The 19,409-nt window shown below is 29.9% G+C and overlaps 2 protein-coding genes across 3 annotated transcripts; both read right to left on the bottom strand.

Annotated features, from left to right (window-relative positions):
• Positions 1–397: 397 nt before the first annotated feature.
• Positions 398–6,349, bottom strand: LOC105780851 (alpha-dioxygenase 1). Of its 2 annotated transcripts, XM_052629648.1 has the most exons (11): positions 6,218–6,349; positions 6,005–6,129; positions 5,866–5,950; positions 3,664–3,816; positions 3,380–3,513; positions 2,052–2,265; positions 1,822–1,967; positions 1,467–1,694; positions 1,161–1,363; positions 824–1,067; positions 398–750 (listed from the first exon to the last, which is right to left on the bottom strand). In XM_052629648.1, the coding sequence occupies exons 1-11, from the start codon at positions 6,326–6,328 to the stop codon at positions 525–527; spliced, it is 1,869 nt and encodes a 622-aa protein (XP_052485608.1). In that variant the 5' UTR covers positions 6,329–6,349; the 3' UTR covers positions 398–524. The 2 variants fall into 2 exon arrangements, with proteins under 2 accessions (XP_052485608.1, XP_012460826.1); XM_012605372.2 differs by having other exon boundaries at positions 5,866–6,129.
• Positions 6,350–10,272: 3,923 nt separating this feature from the next.
• LOC105780850 (alpha-dioxygenase 1) lies at positions 10,273–14,652 on the bottom strand. The gene is made up of 10 exons (XM_012605370.2): positions 14,460–14,652; positions 14,100–14,363; positions 12,753–12,905; positions 12,422–12,555; positions 11,906–12,119; positions 11,682–11,827; positions 11,348–11,575; positions 11,059–11,261; positions 10,722–10,965; positions 10,273–10,637 (listed from the first exon to the last, which is right to left on the bottom strand). Exons 1-10 carry the CDS (start codon positions 14,568–14,570, stop codon positions 10,409–10,411), a joined length of 1,926 nt encoding a protein of 641 aa, XP_012460824.2. The 5' UTR covers positions 14,571–14,652; the 3' UTR covers positions 10,273–10,408.
• Between the last annotated feature and the right edge of the window lie 4,757 nt (positions 14,653–19,409).

Below are 19,409 nucleotides of genomic sequence, written 5' to 3'. Positions count from 1 at the left end.
GAATATAATCCTTTTATGTGTAGGTATATAGATTAACGAATATGAATTAAATAATCTTGGTTTGAATAAAGCGGTGGTTAAAGTTCTTATTAGATATCTATAAGGCACGGATTCAAATTCATGGTACCTTATCTCCTTATCCTAATATTGTATTGAAGAGACGTATGAATTCAACACATGTTTCTTTGCAGGACGAGGTCCTTGTACTAGCCTCAAGTCTTTAATGAAGGTGTTAATTGTAATGGCAGGATGGCACTTTATTAGGTAGTGATGTAGGAGCTTTGTTTCTTCATTTTGTTCTGTTCGTGTCACTTTGGGGTCTTTCTGTATTGCATTCTTGTTGAATGGCCGAGCAAAGAAAAAGAAAGAAGAAACTTTTATTGATGCATAGCATAAGGAAAACAAACAAACAATTTTGATGTAAATTAAAACATGTAATCAATATTAAATATTAAAGATGAAAATTATGATAAGAGATAGGATCCCACTACTACTTAAATCCATAGATCGAATGTGAGTTAATCTTAAGATGGAAAGCGAAAATAGAGAGGGATAGGATTGGGAGCATTTGGAGGCGAGTCCCAAACCGAGAAAGCACTTGTTGAGTTGATCCATTTCTTTGAGATTTCTGGATAATGGCGATTCAACACATCTTTCAAGCTTTCAGTTGTATTCACCCATTCAAATCCTTTCTTTGTGTATGCTTCCTCATTGAAATCGCTTGTGAAGAACCTATCAGCTTCAAGCCTCCTACAGTATTATCATTACTCAATTCATAGTATTCAATTTTTTCTGCAAAACAGTACGAAATTATGATTTATACCTAGATGCCATTAGTAGGAAGACAATGAAAGAAGTTTCACTTATAGCAAAACCCTTGATCTTCTTCTCTGCCATGAGACCCACCATTAAGTCCAGTTCTTCAACATCATCACCATAAACTTCCTTGAGAACTTCAATGGCTTCCTTATCCTCAGTTAGATCTTCCCATTTAGAGATTGGTATCAATAGCAAATTCCTACGAAATTGATTATACCTTGCAACTTTCCTCTCCCTATCCCTGTAAACTGCATCATTGATATTAATTTTAGATCCAGTTTTCACGTCTTTGTTTAACGAATTCATGGATCATAAATTTCTAGTTTCAGACAAGTCATTACCTTCAAGAGCTGCCAAATCCACATGGTCAGGCCTATCTTTGCCATCAACATCTTGTGCTACAAGGTCTTGAAGCCATGAAGGATAGTTGAAAAGCTCCAATGCACCACAAGCTTGATGTCCCATTGAAACAAATTGCCTGGTAAATCCAATTTGTGACAAAGTTTTTTCTCCTTTATGGCCGATTAGATCGGGCATAGGAACCCTGCATTTAAAAACCAAGTTTAAGAATAAACATGGACTATTGAGATCATAAAAAAAGGGGGACTATTGAACTATTGTTTACAACAATATCTTGTAAGGCTTACTCCTCAAGCAATGGTGGAGATTTGTTCAGTCCAGGAGTGACATTAATGTTCCTTAGGTGTATGGAATCTGGTAAAAGTTGGTGCATCCGATAGACACTGGTAAATTCTTCGGTCAAAGTGTAAGGAACACCGTGATTAATAGGCTTTTTGAGACCAACTAAACCTCCCAAAGTGGATCCACCAACATGCCCAAATGTGTCCTTGAATTTCTTTCCCAAAAATCCATACCTGTGACAAAGTTGACAACATTAAAATTATATCTGGAGTTTAATCCAGTTGGTTAAAGGTTCAAATCCCAACAATCGAAGCTTATAAAATTGGACAACATTAAAAGGAAAGTAGCAAAATGGTTTACCAATTAATACGCATTCCAGCGAGCAACATATCAGTTTTCAAAAGCTCCACAGTCCAATCAATGGTATGGATCTTTGCAATCACAGCAGAAGTTATAAGCCTTGCATGTCGGTATAACTCTTCATCGTTCAAAGCTGGGTATTCCTTCTAAAATTATATTTCAAAGACTAATGTTTAGTAAAATTCTCGTAATATAAAGCAATTTTGCAACGAAGGAAGTTAAATAAATACCTTAAGGGCATCACAGATAGCATTGTGTTCTTTAATGAATAGAGCCTGCAAGGTGGAGACGCCAGCCCAGCTATTTTTAATATCGCCGGATATGGGGATCCCATCTTCATCTTGTTGAAGTAACCCATCTTCTGAAATCTTTAACTTTCCATCTACCAAAGTTCTTACCTTCTGTAACCGTTCCTTATCACTACCATATATAACACTTCCATCCCTACAAAAATCATCCTTCCATATGAAAATCATGCTCGACTTTATAGAGAGTTAGATTTTTTTTAATATTCGAATTCAATTTTAAATATATACAATCGCTTTAAATTTTGAATTACTTATTTTTTTTCACTAAATTTAAAAATTATTTTTTTAATGATTTTATTATATTTGCTCTTTTTGACATGATTACCCTTAAAACTAGGCATAGTCCCTTACCAACTCATAAATAAGAAGATAATACGCTTCAGCGTACTTGAACTCACATTCTGTTACATTTATAAAAATACTCATACTAAATAAATTTGAAAGAGTCTATTGCACAAGTGAATATTTACGTATATTTCAAGTTAAGTGCATAGAAGATCCAAATTCACATTATTTTAGTCCTAAAAAATGGATGGACTATTTGTGATATCTAAACCCACTATATCCATAATCATCCATGATGGTGATATTTAATTAAAAAACATATAATATATTATTTGAAGTCTTATTTTTAATATATTTGTGTTTATCATGGTTACATATTCAAATTAGGTCCAACTTTCTAGTGCTGCTCAAGTGATATAAGGGTCTAAATTTTACAAAAGTACTTAAATAAGAATTTTCACGTATTTCAATTATTTTACAGTAAAAATTAGAAGAATATTGACGTGTTTAAAATAAAACACATAACAACGTAATTAAATATTACTTGAAAAGAAAATAAAGTAATAAAAACATAATTTGAAGTATGATATATGACATTTTAGAATCCTTTATTTAAGCACATTAGAAAATTTTTAACCCTTAGTGTAGCACGTTTAAAATATTTGACTTTTATTTGAGCACTTTTGTAAGGTTAGACCTTTATATGACTATTTTAAAAGGTTGGGTTTCAATTTGAACATTTGTGTCAAAGAAGGAAGGAAAATATATACGGAAAATATTGAGTGTTTAGGTCAGTTGGTTGAGTTAAAAAAAAACACTTGTTTTTCTTTAATTATTTAAAATGGTTCTCCTTTTTAGCATTAAAATTTAATAATAAATTACATTTTTAGTTTAATTACTACACACGTTCAAATGTAACGTAGATTTTTAATTATACAATTAAATGAGAGTGGATATGTTGTTACCACCAATGTGTGCGTATGTTCTTTGCACCAGTTTTGACGTCATCAAAACCAGTGGAAAACTCCTTGGTGGGATAAAACTTAAAAGAAGTGAGAGGGCATTTGTTTGCAACTTCTTTAGGGGCAATCAACTCAACCTGCAACCATATCTCCATTAAATTTCTAAATATAATATGGATTCTTTACTTCTGATACTATATCTTATATTTGCTTGATATATGAACATCTTTTCATAAATCCTAGATAAACATGAAAAATTCTATCATATTTATTGATTAAGGTTTAACCTGTTGGTTGGTGTTCTCCATGTGATCCACCCAATCGTGAATCATAAACTGGATCCATGAAGCTGCAATCATGTTGAGTTGCTTGCCTGTGTCCTTGTATTGTGTTCTTGTCATTAATTTCGTAGTCACGACCATTGGATCTGGTTTCTTTAACTACAACCAATTTGTTTTAATCTTCACCATCATTAGAAATTAGAATTTCTACAAAATTACGCAACATAAAATTTTTATTTAAAAGGATTTGGTTGAAATATCTTATTTTTTAAGATTTATTTTAAAAAATATAATTACTCAAAATAATATTTATTTATTTGTAAAAGAATTGTACTTTTGATAATTTTACAATCGAGTTGAGAATGGTTGAAGGTTGCAACCAACTCACTCAAAAGCTTTATAAATGTACTAGATAATGGCATAATTATGATGAGGGTGGGAAAAAAGATATTTTAATAATCTCACAATTAAGTTAAGACCCGGTTAATGGATCACATTTACGCATCAAGTACATTATAACATATATTAGATTATGACATCTCTATGACGTGATTGAAAAATTTTATAAAACAAATTTATAAAAGTGATGTAAAAATTAAATTTGACTTTGGTTGAAATGATAAATTTCATATAGAAATCTATGATATTTTGGATTCAAATTCCATGATTCTCATAATGTGAGTATATGTTTCTCTAAATTATCAAAATATAAAAAGATATAAATACTTCAAAATAGTATTTATTCTTTATAAAATAAGGAGCATTTGATAATTTTACAATTGAATTGAGATTTGGTTGATGAGTTACATAAAATCAATCAAAATGTTAAATAATACTAGAAATTCTATCACATGCGTATGTGTGTGAAAACTATTTAGAACACGATATGTGTTTAAAAATAACATACAACAAATAATGAAATGTAATGTTTAAAACTAATAATAATAACAAGACATATGCAATACATATGAAATTAAAACAAAAATACGCTAACTTGTGAGTAAAAGAAAATTGAAATAGGTAAATAAATCATATTAAGAATATTAAATGCAATAATATAACTTACTTTAATTATGGAAGAACATTTTCTTAATTTTCCTAACCTAGTTGGTGCATGGTTGAGTCGTGTCACCAATTCATCAGAGATTTTATTAATAGTAAGTATATATAGATATGCAACGAAGATAATAAAATATGCATACTAAAATAAAATGTATAAAGTATATTAAAATGAAATTTTAGTTATGTGATAAATTTAAGATTTTATTAATGCAATTGTCACGAGTTCAAATCTTACTCTATACAAAGTTTTACTGATTTTATTAAAATAAAAGACTAAAATACCCTCGAATAATATGACTTCTTTTAATTATAGAAAGACGTTTTCGTAATTCTCTAACCGAGTTAACTCGTGACACTTACTCACATTATCAATAATAACCAAGACTCAATTGATTGAATTAAAATATTTTAAATATTAAAATATAAGATTTCAATATTAACTTGGTATTTTTTAATAATGAAAGTAGGCACACGCCCCAAAAGAAGAAACATACACTATGTGCATTAAATACGTATTAAATATAGTAAATATTGTTTTGAAAGAAAATATGGTGGTTTTCTCAATTATTAATTATTCGTGTTTTATAGGTTGGTTAAGAGATAAACGATGATTATAAATTTTAAAATCATTCCTTATTTATAATGAGATTAAACTTTCAATCAATCACTAGTTTAAGAAAGAAAGATTTTTTTTTTTTGTCATTTCACCTGATATATAGTTAAAATATTATAAATATTTGATAAAACATATATATAGTTAGTAAATGTATAGGAAGGTTGGAAAAGGTGTTTAGTAATTTGGACCAACCAGCCTAGCCCTTCCCTATTTATTATTTAACAATGAAAATTTTATTTAAAATTAATCATAAAACATATAAGATAAAGATAAAGATGAAAAAACACTTTTTTATTATCAAATGAATGTATCTGGCTGGACCAAACAAAAAGTGATCTAGACAAGAAAAATAGAAAAGTTGAGTCACAACCTAATCGTTCAGTTTAATAGTACTACTTTTAATGTTAAGAGATACTGGTATTGGTATGGTTGATAAAAGGTTGAGTTATTGAATTTTGAAAATTTGTGTTTTTATCACGCATCTCACTCAACTTTTAGTTATTTGTCAGCTTAAAAGTGATGTTGTATACCTTATCTGTTTGATCAACGGGCATAATGTTTCTGCCAAAGAAAGTTCCTTGGCTGCGGGCTCCCTCATTGAAGGGATCACCGTAGCTTCCATCAGCTGTTCTATACTTGTAATCCCCTGGATTAACCCGAACTCCAGACGGAGATTTTCCGACACTGATGAGATTGTAGTGCTGGTGAAGACGGCGACGTACAGCCAGATATATTAAACCTAAGATAACTGGTAATCGGTGCCATTTCCCCACTTTATCCACCCAATGAACCATCTGGTTAACCAAAAACAAATACAGTTAAGCAGCAGTTTTTAAATCTCAACATAAAAAATGATATATGAGGAGGGAAGAGTTATTTAACGAGGAAGAGAAATGCATCGGTTATAGTCATCGAAGAGACAGCTTCATGAAAATCATCATGGATAAAACGACCTAATATATTGTTGAAAAGGATCTTTGTAATAAATGCCATTGCTTTTCGAGAGAACCTAGGTTTTTTGTTCTCTTTGTAAACATATTCTCTCTGAGGACCATGGTCATGCATATTTTTAGCCGAAGGTGTCCTGGAGTTTTATAATCTGGCACGTGGGCTCAAATGCTTTCCTTGAGAGTGTATCTAAAATCTTGACAATTGTGTTGTATTAATTGGTTTGGGCTGGTTGCTATCTTTTGGTGGGTTGGTTTCTTTATTTTGACAAAGAGTTGAAGCATATTAATCATATTTTTCTATTGAAGGTTGACAGCTGCCTTGATATTTGTCAAGGTTTTGTTCCATTGAATCGACAAGTGGCCGTAACGGACATCTGTTTCATATTATGTTACACCCAAAGTTAGATATGTCTTTCTTGTTCTCTAGGTAACTTTAGATATTCTCTCTAGTGAATCTTCGACTGTTGCTCACAATTTCCAACAAATCTTGAATTTGATTATTTGCCTCCTTAGCTCATAGTTTACACTTATATATGGAATTTCAAACTTTGATAAAACATAAATGAGTATTGTTGAGTAATATTTGCTTATGTATTAAGGGAAACACAATGATATTTATATATATTGCTATTATTACAGTTCAGAATAGGGTTCATTGTTTTGTCTTAGTCTTTGAGCCGAGGGCATTAGTATTTCTTGTCCCTAATGTAGACATTCTTTTGGTCTTTTCTGGCTTATTGGACACTTGCCTGTGGAGCATGCGGTCCTTTTTGACCTTAGGACTAATTTTCCCAGCAGACCTCGTACCTGCCAGTCACGAGGGAGGGGGGGTCCTCTTCGCAAACATAGCTCGCAACCTTGTCCCTACGAGGTTCATGCGAGCTCCTTCTTGTGACCTTGCCGGTGCGAGGCTTACGCGAGCTCTTCCATGCAAGCTATCTCTGTGAACATCTTGTATTCCTGTGAAGTCCTCAGCTGACTGTGGTGAACATTCTTCTTTCAGATCAGGTTTATCCGGGTTGGAGGTCCAAATTCTTTCGGTCATTCGAACTATCGATTTTCAAATCTTAACAAATATAATAATTTTAGAGGCAAAGATTCCTCAATTTATAATAATAATTTAAATATATTGTGGGAGAATGTATATTTATGAACAGCAGCAAGTTGTTTTATTGCACGTATATTATAAATTAGTCTCTACTATAAACAAAATCAAATTTTAGGAGAGTTTTTCAACTTTTAGAGTTTTAGGATTTTAAGGTTTTGCATAAATAAATAAATTTTGGTTTTATTTAATATTTTTAATAATATATAGGTTAAATTAATCTATTTAATTGTAAAAGTAATAAAATATTTATCAAATACTGTTTGATAGGATGAGTGAAATTTATCAAATTCAATTAATCAAAGCTATCAATTTTCAAGTTTGATCAGTTGACTTACGACAATTTTTTAGACGGGATCCATGCATTTTTGGGTTGAGATGTCTTCATAAAATTCAAAAAGCTATCTCTTAGCTTCAAAATACACTTTTCACTCAATTTCGAGTTGGGAGCTCAAGTTATGATAATTTTAGTGAAGGCTGGATGAACAAAATTTCTAGACAGAATTATTACGGAAAATTATGAGTTTCAAGCTCTAATTCGAGTTTAAGTCATATTGAGTTCGAGTTTAAGCTCTTATGCTTTCAACATAATTCAATAAGTTTAACTCTTCACATTTACAAATTCTACCAATTTGGTCCTTAAACTTCCTAAACAAAGCTTTCAACTTTTAAAACAGAGGCATTCCACATCTATAAATAAATTTTAAAACCCAAAAAAGAAAAAAAATTCTCTCAACTAGGGAGCTGTTTTCCAAGCCAATTCTTAATACCAATGAGTTCATCTTTAAAATTTATTTCAGTTTCTTTTTTTTCATTAGTTTTTTGCTAAATATAATATTTTAAACTATTTTATTGATAAAATTTTGGCTAAAGAAAATAGAAAAACCTTAAAAGAACACTCTATATTTACTCTTGTTATTGATAGGATGTTATCTCCTTCAAGGTACATAGAAATGAAAATTAAATCCAAAGTTAAAATATGACTTTGAAAAATCCAATTGTTGAATCAATAATTACATAAGAAAAAATTATGAACATTTAATTTTACATAAGAAAAAAAATGTGAAAGCATTAATTGAATTTCCTTTTGTTACATTGATTATAAGTTTTTAATCTTATAAATTGATTAAGAGATTATTATGTGTTCTATTTATTTTTAATTTTAAATCCACAATAAGCAATATGTATCACTAATAATCTGAATTAGTGTCAAATCATTTATCAAATTAATTAAAAATTAAAATTATGCTAGTTAGTGGTTCAAAAAATTATGCTACTCAAAGGAGAAATTTATTTTCTACAAATATTAAATTATTTATATAATTTTATTATACATTATATTTTTAAAACTTGTATTTCCTATTATTTTAATGGTGTTTAGTTAATTTCTAACACTAACTTCTTAAAATATAAATAAAATAAGTTATGTGCCAAATTGGATAATTTCAACCATAAATAAAACAATTAATAGATGTGGGATGCTTCTATTTTAAAAGTGAAAGCTTTGGTTAGGAAGTTTGAGAATCAAATTGATAGAATTCATAGATGTGAAGGGTTGAATTTATTGAATTATTTAGAATTAGGATCAAATTGATAGAATATGCAAGCATTAAGGACTAAATGTGTTAGTAAACCAATTAGAAAAAGGCTTTCATACTATTAACTTAACTGTGACTAAAACATGAACAAATTCAAATGCTAGTGCCTAAATTGATTTTTTTTTTAAAGTTGAGTGACAAAAACAAGAATGCAGGCATAGTTGGGTGACCATTTATATATTTTACCTATTTATTTATTGTTTGTTTGTTTTTAGTTATTCATGAACATGTCCACTAACATTTTTGTTTAACTTAAACGAATAAACATGAAACACATAAATTTAAATAAATGAAGACGAGCAAACATTTTGAAATTCTTTAAGAACAAAAATAAACTTAAAAATAAACAAATGAATATGAATAGAGGTTCGTTCATTCAAGCATGGTTCATTTACAAGAAAGGAATTTTTGACTTTTGGTGATGAAAAAGTGCTTTTTCACTCAAATGCAAAAAGTTGAGATTTAGATTTGACTTTTAGAGTTTGGTTTAGTAAAAATTATAAAATAATTACTCAATTTATTATTTTATTTTTTTAGGGTGCTTTTAGATAGACGATGCATTTACTTTCGGTAAAATTAACCGTTAAAATACTAACAAATTGTTGAGTTGCGGGTTAACTTCATGATATGTATTCTTTTAACCCTTTGTTTTTTTCACATTATTTTCATGTAAATTTATAATTAATTAAAAAATAATTTTAAACCCAAAACTTTAAAACTGAACCATTTACTTCATCTTCTTTAATTGTTCTTCTGATTCTGAAGTTGAAAATTTTTTCCAATGCCTTGCTAACAAATCCGCTAGAATGCGTGAATCAATTTGCATCCTAAGTAATTCCTCTTTCGAATATGCTTTTCAAGCATTTATCAGAAACCGTAGATTTTTTACCCCTGAACCTAGTCGTGTCTCCCATGTCCAAGCAACCATTATTTGTGCAAAGGATAATGGCGTGTAACAAAACAATGACAAAAGAAACTCTGGCAACTTGGGTGCAAACATGGTGGGGGCATTCATCCAACACAAAACAAGCAAGGAACTCGAAAATCACTTTCAAGATGGTCCCAATCCAAGACTATGTCAGAAAAGAATCGATTTAGCAAAAATATTCAAGGCAGCACTCAATTATTTGCTTTATATTTCCAACATATTTGTTTAATATTTTAAAATAATCTTAACAAAATCAAAATTAAATGAAGCAGGTTTAATTTCATTCAAAATTTATTTTTTAATATCAAATTATTTTGTGTCATGTGATTAAAGGATTAAATGCTTTCATTGTTGAGTACAAGAACAAATCAACTTTTATTGATGCATTGTATACCAATACATGAGTAACAATTTTATTGTAAATTACATGTAATCAATATCAACAGTAAATATTGGAGATAAAATAACCACAACAACAAATTAACAATAGGGTTATGAAGATGGAAAGCGAAGATAGAGAGGGATAGGATTGGGAGCATTTGGAGGTGAGTCCCAAACTGAGAAAGCACTTGTTGAGTTCATCCATTTCTTTGATATTTCTGGGTAATGACGATCCAACACATCTTTCAAGCTTTCAGTGGTATTCACCCATTCAAATCCTTTTTTTGTGTATGTTTCCTCATTGAAATCACTTGTGAAGAACCTATCAGCTTCAAGCCTCCTGCAATACCAATATCATTCAATTCTTGGTATTCAATTTCCTTACAAAAATATTCATATATAAGTACGAAAGTATGATTTATACCTTGTTGCCATCAATAGAAAAACAATGAAAGCTGTCTCGCTTATGGCAAAACCCTTGATCTTCTTCTCAGCCATGAGACCTACCATTAAGTCTAGTTCTTCAACATCATCACCATAAACATCCTTGAGAACTTCAATGGCATTCTTATCTTCAGTCAGATCTTCCCATTTAGAGATTGGTATCAATAGCAAAGCCCTACGGAATTGATTATACCTTGCGACTTTCCTCTCTCTATCCCTATAAACTGCATCATTGACATTAATTTTAGATCGAGTTTTTATGTGTTTGTTTAACGAATTCATGGATCATAAATTTCTAGTTTGAGACAAGTCATTACTTTCAAGAGCTGCCAAGTCCACATGGTCAGGCCTATCTTTGCCATCAACATCTTGTGCCACAAGGTCTCGAAGCCATGAAGGATAGTTCCAAAGCTCCAATGCACCACAAGCTTGATGTCCCATTGATACAAATTGCCTTGTGAATCCAATTTGTGACAAAGTTTTTTCTCCTTTATGGCCTATTAAATCAGGCATAGGAACCCTGCATTACAAAGTACAAAGACAAACTAAGTTTAAGAATAAATGTGGACTATTGAGTCGTTGTTTACAACGTCATGTAAGGCTTACTCCTCAAGCAATGGTGGAGATTTGTTTGGTCCTGGAGCAACATTGATGTTTCGAAGATGAATGGAATCTGGTAAAAGCTGGTGGAGTCGATAGACACTGGTAAATTCCTCAGTCAAAGAGTAAGGAACACCGTGATTAACAGGCTTTCTCAAACCCACTAAACCTCCCAAAGAGGATCCACCAACATGCCCAAATGTGTCCTTGAATTTCTTTCCCAATAATCCATACCTGTGACAAATTTGACAACATTAAAGTTATGTTCGAGGTTCAAATCACAACAATCGGGGCCCCTAAAATTTGACAACATTAAAGGGAAAAATGAAAACTAGTTTACCAATTAGCACGCATTCCAGCAAGCAGCATATCAGTTTTCAAAAGCTCCACAGTCCAGTCAATGGTATGGATCTTTGCAATCACAGCAGAAGTTACGAGCCTTGCGTATCGATATAGCTCTTCATCATTCAAATCCGGGTATTCCTTCTAAAATTTTGTTCCAAATACTAATGCTTAGTAAATATTTCTCATATTATAAAGCAAATATGGAATTTAAACAAATACCTTGAGGGTATCACAGACTGCATTGTGTTCTTTAATGAATAGAGCCTGTAATGTTGAGATGCCAGCCCAACTATTTCTAATATCTCCGGATATGGGGATCCCATCTTCATCTTGTTGCAGTAATCCATCTTCTGAAATCTTTAACTTTCCATCTGTGAATGTTCTCACCTTTTGTAACCTTTCCTTATTGCTTCCATATATTACACTTCCATCCCTACAACAATAACCCGTTCATGTGAAAATCTTGCATGCCTTTAACCCTGGACGGTCGAATGTATATCTTTATCTGAATCTATATTTATTTTAAATTATATACTTATTTATTTTCTTTATCCAAATTCAAATTAAATAGCTTGAGCCTGAATCTACAAAAATCCAAACTTAATACCACATCCAAATATTCATATCATTCGAGCTCTTCATCTTTTCATGTATTCATATTATTTAACGTTTGTATCATATCGGGTAAACATATATTCTATTTGGCCAATTAAATTAGGGCTTATATGTTCTTACCACCAAGGTGTACGGATGTTCTTTGCGCCACTTTTGATGTTATAGAAACCAGTTGGAAACTCCTTCGTGGGATAAAACTTGAAAGAACTTAGAGGGCATTTGTTTGCAACTTCTTTAGGTGCAATAAACTCAACCTGCAACTTTGTCCAACAACCTATGTTAACTATATCTCCATTATATCTGTAAAATAAGTATGTACTTCAAAAAAGAATGAAAAAAATTCTAACAAAAATTAAAATATTCGTATTAAATATACATCTTCGCCCAAATCTGAAATAACATAAATATATAAATAAATGATGGTGACATATATATGTAATTAAAGTTTCACCTGCTGATTGGTGTTCTCCATGTGATCGATCCAATCGTGGATCATAAATTGAATCCATGAAGCTGCAATCATATTGAATTGTTTGTCTGTGTCCTTATATTGTGTTCTTGTCAATAATTTCGTAGCCACAACCATGGGATCTGGCTTCATTAACTAAAAAGAAAATAATAATAAAGTTTTAATTTGCAATCATATAATTTACCGTCAACCTAGTTGATAAAGTTGCTTAGCTTTGCATGCGGCAATATTAAAAGTCACCTTTTATTTTCGGATTTAATCGGATCAATTAATTGAAATATTCAAATTCTATTCAAAATGTTTTAAATATTAAATAAGTACTAAATATAATAACGTTACAGCATTTCCTTAAGTTGGTATAATGAGTAAATCGGACACCGACTCAATTATAAAATGACAATAAAATCATTTATTTTATAAAATAACTTATATAATTATAAGTGTATTCGTTTTTCTTTTTCATATTTTCTAAAAGGCTTAATATGACTTGACACTTTTTTCTAATTTGGTACCTAAACTTGACATTTTTTCCTAATTTGGTACCTAAACTTGACACTTTTTCTTAAGTTGGTACTTAATCTTTTTGGGGGTTCATTTTGGTACCTAAACTTGACTCTTTTTCCTAATTTGGTACCTACTTTTTTTTGTTCGATTTGGTACTTGTTAAATGTTTTACAAATTACTCCAATATTCTAACAATATTTTTTATGAGGTAGCAAAAATAATCAATGTATAATCGACATGTGACAGATGACATGATTTTTTTGTATTTTATATATTCAATTACTTTTAGTTTTATTTATTTAATTATTTTATTAGTTGAAAATAATGAATTTATTTTAAGTTGGGGTTTTAAAATTTACTTTATTTAATATTAATCCGTTAAGCATAGCTCAATATCTATTTTTAGACATGAATTTTCTATAATCTTGACAATATTTTTGTAGCATAAAAGAAATTTTAACACTGTTAGTATTTTGCGTAATTTTTATAACATTTAAAAATTTAGGTACCAAATTAAACCTAAAAAAACTTAGGTACCAAATTGGGCCTTAAAAAGTTTAAGTACCAAATTAAGAAAAAGTGTCAAGTTCAGATATCAAATGTTGTATTAAGGACATTATTATAAAGATATTGGTCTTTTTCATATTTTTTTAAAATTAATAAAAACTTATCCATGTTAAAGCTTTATTTAATTCTTAATAAAATTTTAATATATATTTGTACATACTATTCTTTTCAGGCGTATGGTGGATGTTTTTTTCTTTTTAGTAAAGCTTATATTTACTACATATGACCTAATTGAGGTTTTTGAAATAATGTGTATGCCTTATCTGTTTGATGAACAGGCATAATGTTCCTGCCAAAGAAAGATCCTTGGCTGCCAGCTCCCTCATTGAAAGGATCATTGTAACTTCCATCAGCTGTTCTGTACGGATAATCTCCTGGGCTAAACCGAACACCGGATGGAGTTTCCCCGACATTGATGAGATTGTATTGCTGGTGAAGATGGCGACGTACAGCCAGATATATTAAACCTAAGACAACAGGTAACCGGTGCCATATCCCCAATCTATCCACCGAATGAACCATCTGATTAACCAAAAATAATTGTTAAGCTTAATAGCAGCCGGCAACATGATGTTATGACTTAAAAAAGGTTTATAGGAGAAAAATGAGTTATCTTACGAGGAAGAGAAAAGCATCAATTATGGTCATGGAAGAAACAGCTTCATGGAAATCTTGATGGATGAAACGACGTAGTATGTTGTTGAAAAGAGCCTTCGTAATAAATGCCATTGTTTTTCGAGAGAACCTGGGTTTTCTTTTCTTTTTTTTTTTTGGGTGGGGTGGGGGGTGGTAAAGATATTCTTTGTAATAACCATGGTCATGCATATGTCCGTATTTATAGAAGAAATTATGAGAAAAGTAGTGCCGGCAATGACGTGAAAACCATTGGATAATTGCGTGAGCAAAATGCCTTTCTCCCCTCAACTCATAGCTTACTGTTCTACATATGAGAACGAGGTTGAATAGTATTGCTTATTAATTCCAAACTTGGATAGAATATGATAATATTGGAGTAAAAGGTACATTAATGGACGAAAGTCGAACATTTATTGTGGTTTAGACTTTGTCCGAGGCCAATAACTTGTGATGAAATAATACCTCGTATCTCCTTTTATTATTAAATAGATTAATTTAATTTTTGAATAAGTTCAAATTTTAAGGGTTAATTTTACTACTACTTGATTGATATTATTTAATTTTTAATAATATACAAATTTTATTAATTTATTGTGGTTTAGGGTACCTCCAGTATAGAAAAAGAACACTGTTATTATTATTATTATCCATTTTGTACGGAATTAAGGAGACAAAGAAAAAACATACTTTGCTTTTGATGTCGCCCACATGTTTTTTCCTTTAGAAAATAAATTATTTTATGCATGAGACAATCAACTATGAAGTGATTTCTACGTGCGTGTGGTAAGGCGGCCGTCAACACATTTGAAGGAGATTTAAACAAATCTATTTATCTTCTTATTGTTTTTTTTTTCTTAATATAAATTTGAGATTAGAGTTTAATCTGAAATTTAAACGAATTTAGACAAAAATATTATGCTCGAAAAATGGGTTTGAGAAAAAATTTAGATTCGTTTAAATTATGGGTTGAGCTTAGATTTGAACATTTAAGGCCTATATCGACCTATTTTTAAGTTTATAATATTTTATATTATGTTATTTTTATATATAATGTAATTTATAACACATTAAAAAATAAAACCTATATACGAATATATAATATTACTCTAATATAAACATTAAAACAATGTTAGGATGGCTATATAAAAATTTTAATAAATAGAAAAATATGAAAAATTATTAAATATTAAATTAAAATAATATAAATATTTTAAAAAAAATATGGACATGTTTAAAATGAGATTAGGTTAATCTGTTGCAAGTATGAGTAAATTTAAAGAAAAATTTATGCTCATATTTTAGACTGAACTGAATTTTACCAAACATAAAATGTTAATATCATGTTTAGGCACATCTAGATTTGAGTAATACCCGTTTAAATATATAGTCGACCATCAATTCTAATTATATATTCTTACCACCAAGGTGTACGGATGTTGTTTGTGCCAGTTTTGACGTCACAGAAACCAGTTGGAAATTCCTTTGTTGGATGAAACTTGAAAGAAGTGAGAAGACATTTGTTTGCAACTTCTTTAGGTGCAATCAGTTCAACCTGCAATTTTTGTTCAACCACCAATGATAACTATATCTCCATTAACATTGGCTTCAACATTGTTCTTGTATCGGATATTTATGTTGTATGCATATATATATATATATAAATACATAAATAAATATATAATTAAGGTTTAACCTGTTGGTTGGTGGTCTCCATGTGATCGATCCAATCGTGGATCAAACTGGACCCATGAAGCTGCAATAATGTTGGATTGCTTGCCAACAGTTTCGTAGCCACAAACATTGGATCTGGCTTCATTAACTGCAATAAAATATATACCTATATTTAAAAACAATCCCTAATGGGTTATCTATCAAACACATACTTATACATATCACTCAACTCTCCTATGCAAGGCGAAGTCATAAAATATTTTAGGGGCTGAAGTTAAATTGTAAATTTTAATATAGTAAAAATATAATTTTTAAAAGATTAAATTAAAATTTTATTATATTTAGGGGGTTAAAGTGTAATTTTACTTTTATTAATTAAAAATTTTAAAAATTAAAATAAAAAAGAAAGCTTCATTTTAAAAAAGTCAACCCCTAAATTCGCGCGTGCTAGAGATATATTGCACGTTTTACTTGAACACCCTACAACCTCATAATAAATTTCCACCCGATCTGGTATTAGCCCATGTGCCATTGAATTCATGTTTGACTTGGGGTTTGGGAAAGAAGTTGTATGTGAAATTGACAATATCTCCCTAATTCTAAACTTTGGAGAGGGAAGAAAGATTTCTCGGAATTAGTAACCTTCATTCACCGCTCTCAAACATTGGATAGATGCTTTAGCTTTGTTCTTCTAGCTATGTGCAGCACTTCAGTTAGTTAATGTAGGTGTTCGTAAAAATTAAGTATTCGATTTAAGTTTTAAAATATATTTGATAGTTTATTTAAAATTAAAATTTTAATATAATTAGTAGGGACGTCAGTGAGACAGATTTTGTAGGATCCCACCCCATTTTGCACCTAATTGGGTGGAAATGGGTACAGGCTTCATGAGTGATGGGACAAATAGGGAAAAAAATTAGATCAACCATGGGTGATGGGGCAGACATGAGTATAACCTTGTACTCACCTCATCCCCACTCGCCCCGCCCCATATAATATAATAACCATCTTTAAAAATTTAATTTTGATAATAGTAGTTAACTCATATTCACTACTCTCTTTTTTTTTAAAAAAAAAGAAGAGCATTTCACATTTTCTCACCAAATTTTTTTTAAAGAAAGGAGAGTACTCAACACAGTTTCTCATATGCAGGTTTAGGTAAAATTAAAGAGATATAATGCTCACAATTGATAGAAGAATTAGAAGATGAATGTGATACAGAAGCAACGGGAGTGACATGTATTGATTCATTTTTGGAATTTTTACACTTGTGTTGCATTTGAAGACATTTATGATGTATTTAAGACATTGTTTGTATTTGGATATTATGTAAAGACTTTATTTTCTGAATTTTTTAAACTCGTGTTGAAGTTATATTTTATTTACTAATTAAAGGGTCGCGACGACTTATTTTTTTTAAATGGTGACAGTTGGAATAATGTCACATATGTGATAGGAGTCCGGAGGACAGATATTTCATACTTTTTTCATAAAAAAATTGATTTATATTTATTTCACTAATACTTATAAATATATTATATGAAGTGGGTTGCAAGACGGGGTATAACGAGGATTAGGTGGGTCTAGGGACCCACATGGGTGGTGGGGCAGGGATGGTTTTAGTCTCGTGGGTCATGGGGCGGGGATGGTTTTGGGTTTTGTATCCGTAGCGGGGTGCGGATGGGGATGAAAAGCCCAATTGACATCCTTAATAATTAGATTGTTTGATAACGAGTAATATAATCTTAAATGAAATAGAATAAAATAAAATAAAAATCATTGAATTATTCTCTATTAAGCTACCTACTTATCATTTTCTACCTTTTTTGTAGAAAAAAGATCTATCTAGTAGTTTTCATTGTGATTTATCAAACATATGTTTAAAAATTAAGTTATTGAAAATATTAATTTTAGTTGATTGAATTTTCTCTAACACTTTATCAAATAAACCCTTAGTTTTTCCAATTGCACAAGTTGATTGTTCATCCCTGTCATCGAAACTAGTAATTTGGTTATTTGTTAGTGCAAAATTATGGTATACAAATTTGAAAGTTAAAATATATTTTAATCCTACTTTTATTTTCAAAAATTTAGACCCTTCACTTTTGGATTTAAACATTTAGGCCCAGTTGTTGCAACTATTAAAATTCATCTGTTAAATTTATCGATGTGGCTTTTTGAAATTTCTAAAAAATTATTTGGTAGTCATGTAATGATAAAATAGCATTTATTGAAAATATTTATATAGATTTTTCTTAAAAACATTCATTCGAACTCGTTATGATAAAATAATTTTTTGTTGAAATAGTGTTCCTAAAAAAATTCACATCAACATTTTGATTGAAATAGTTAACAGATACTAAATATTTAGACTAACTAAAAACATTGTAAAAGTAGAATAATCAAATTATGTAAAAGATAAGCTATATAGATTAAATCCCAAGTTTCAAAGATAATATAAAGGGCTAAAATTGAAGTTTAGTCACTCCCTTATAATATCAAAAATAAAAAGCAAGGCAAACCTAAAAATAATAAAAGTTATATATTCATCTCTAAGACTCGTAGGGCATCAAATTATAGATAACCACATAATGTTTTAATTGAAAAATGAATGATATTAACTTTTGGACCGATTAATAACATTATAAAACTATAGGGACCAAATTGCATTAGAAATTAAGATGTGACATTTAAATTTCAAATTTAGGTATAATAGAGGAATCATAACTGAAATTTAATCATTTTAAAACTGCAAAAAAGGTTAAGCACTTACGTAAACCTAAAAAAATGGGAAGTCACGTATCGGTCTCTAAGATTCTTAAGGTATTCAAATTATGCATAACAACATAATGTTTTAACCGAATTATTTGGATTAGTTAAGAATATTATAAGAATATAGGGACCAAATGTGTTAAAATTAAAGTATATAGATTAAATCTCAAATTTAAGCATATTAGAGGGAGCAGAGGTGAAATTTAACCATTTTCTAAAATGAAAAAAGTAAGCATGTTGAGAGAGACACGTGTCAGCATATCCTTTTATATATAGTCACGTAGATAAGAAATGACGTATTTTATTTAAAAATAAAATTTTATTAAATTAAATTAAATTATTCTTATTCTATTTTCGTATTTATTCATATATACATATAAATCAAAGTTTTAATATTTACCAATATTTATTTTTACATATTTTTATTCTGTTATTAATATTTAATATTTAATATTTTTATTAAAATTATTATGATTTAAGAAGTATTTA

The sequence above is a fragment of the Gossypium raimondii genome, chromosome 4 (assembly GCF_025698545.1).
Source record: "Gossypium raimondii isolate GPD5lz chromosome 4, ASM2569854v1, whole genome shotgun sequence".
Taxonomy (NCBI): domain Eukaryota; kingdom Viridiplantae; phylum Streptophyta; class Magnoliopsida; order Malvales; family Malvaceae; genus Gossypium; species Gossypium raimondii.
This window is presented reverse-complemented; position numbering and strand designations above follow the sequence as displayed.

Coding starts and splice junctions, on each gene's coding strand:
- LOC105780851 (XM_012605372.2), bottom strand. CDS start 6,328: ATGGCATTTATTACAAAGATCCTTTTCAACAATATATTAGGTCGTTTT. Junction 2,266..3,379: donor AACATACGCACACATTGGTG/GTAACAACATAT, acceptor TGATTTTTGTAG/GGATGGAAGTGTTATATATG. Junction 751..823: donor TTCCTACTAATGGCATCTAG/GTATAAATCATA, acceptor ATAATACTGTAG/GAGGCTTGAAGCTGATAGGT.
- LOC105780850 (XM_012605370.2), bottom strand. CDS start 14,570: ATGGCATTTATTACGAAGGCTCTTTTCAACAACATACTACGTCGTTTC. Junction 14,364..14,459: donor TTGATGCTTTTCTCTTCCTC/GTAAGATAACTC, acceptor TTGGTTAATCAG/ATGGTTCATTCGGTGGATAG. Junction 12,556..12,752: donor TGGAGAACACCAATCAGCAG/GTGAAACTTTAA, acceptor ACAAAGTTGCAG/GTTGAGTTTATTGCACCTAA.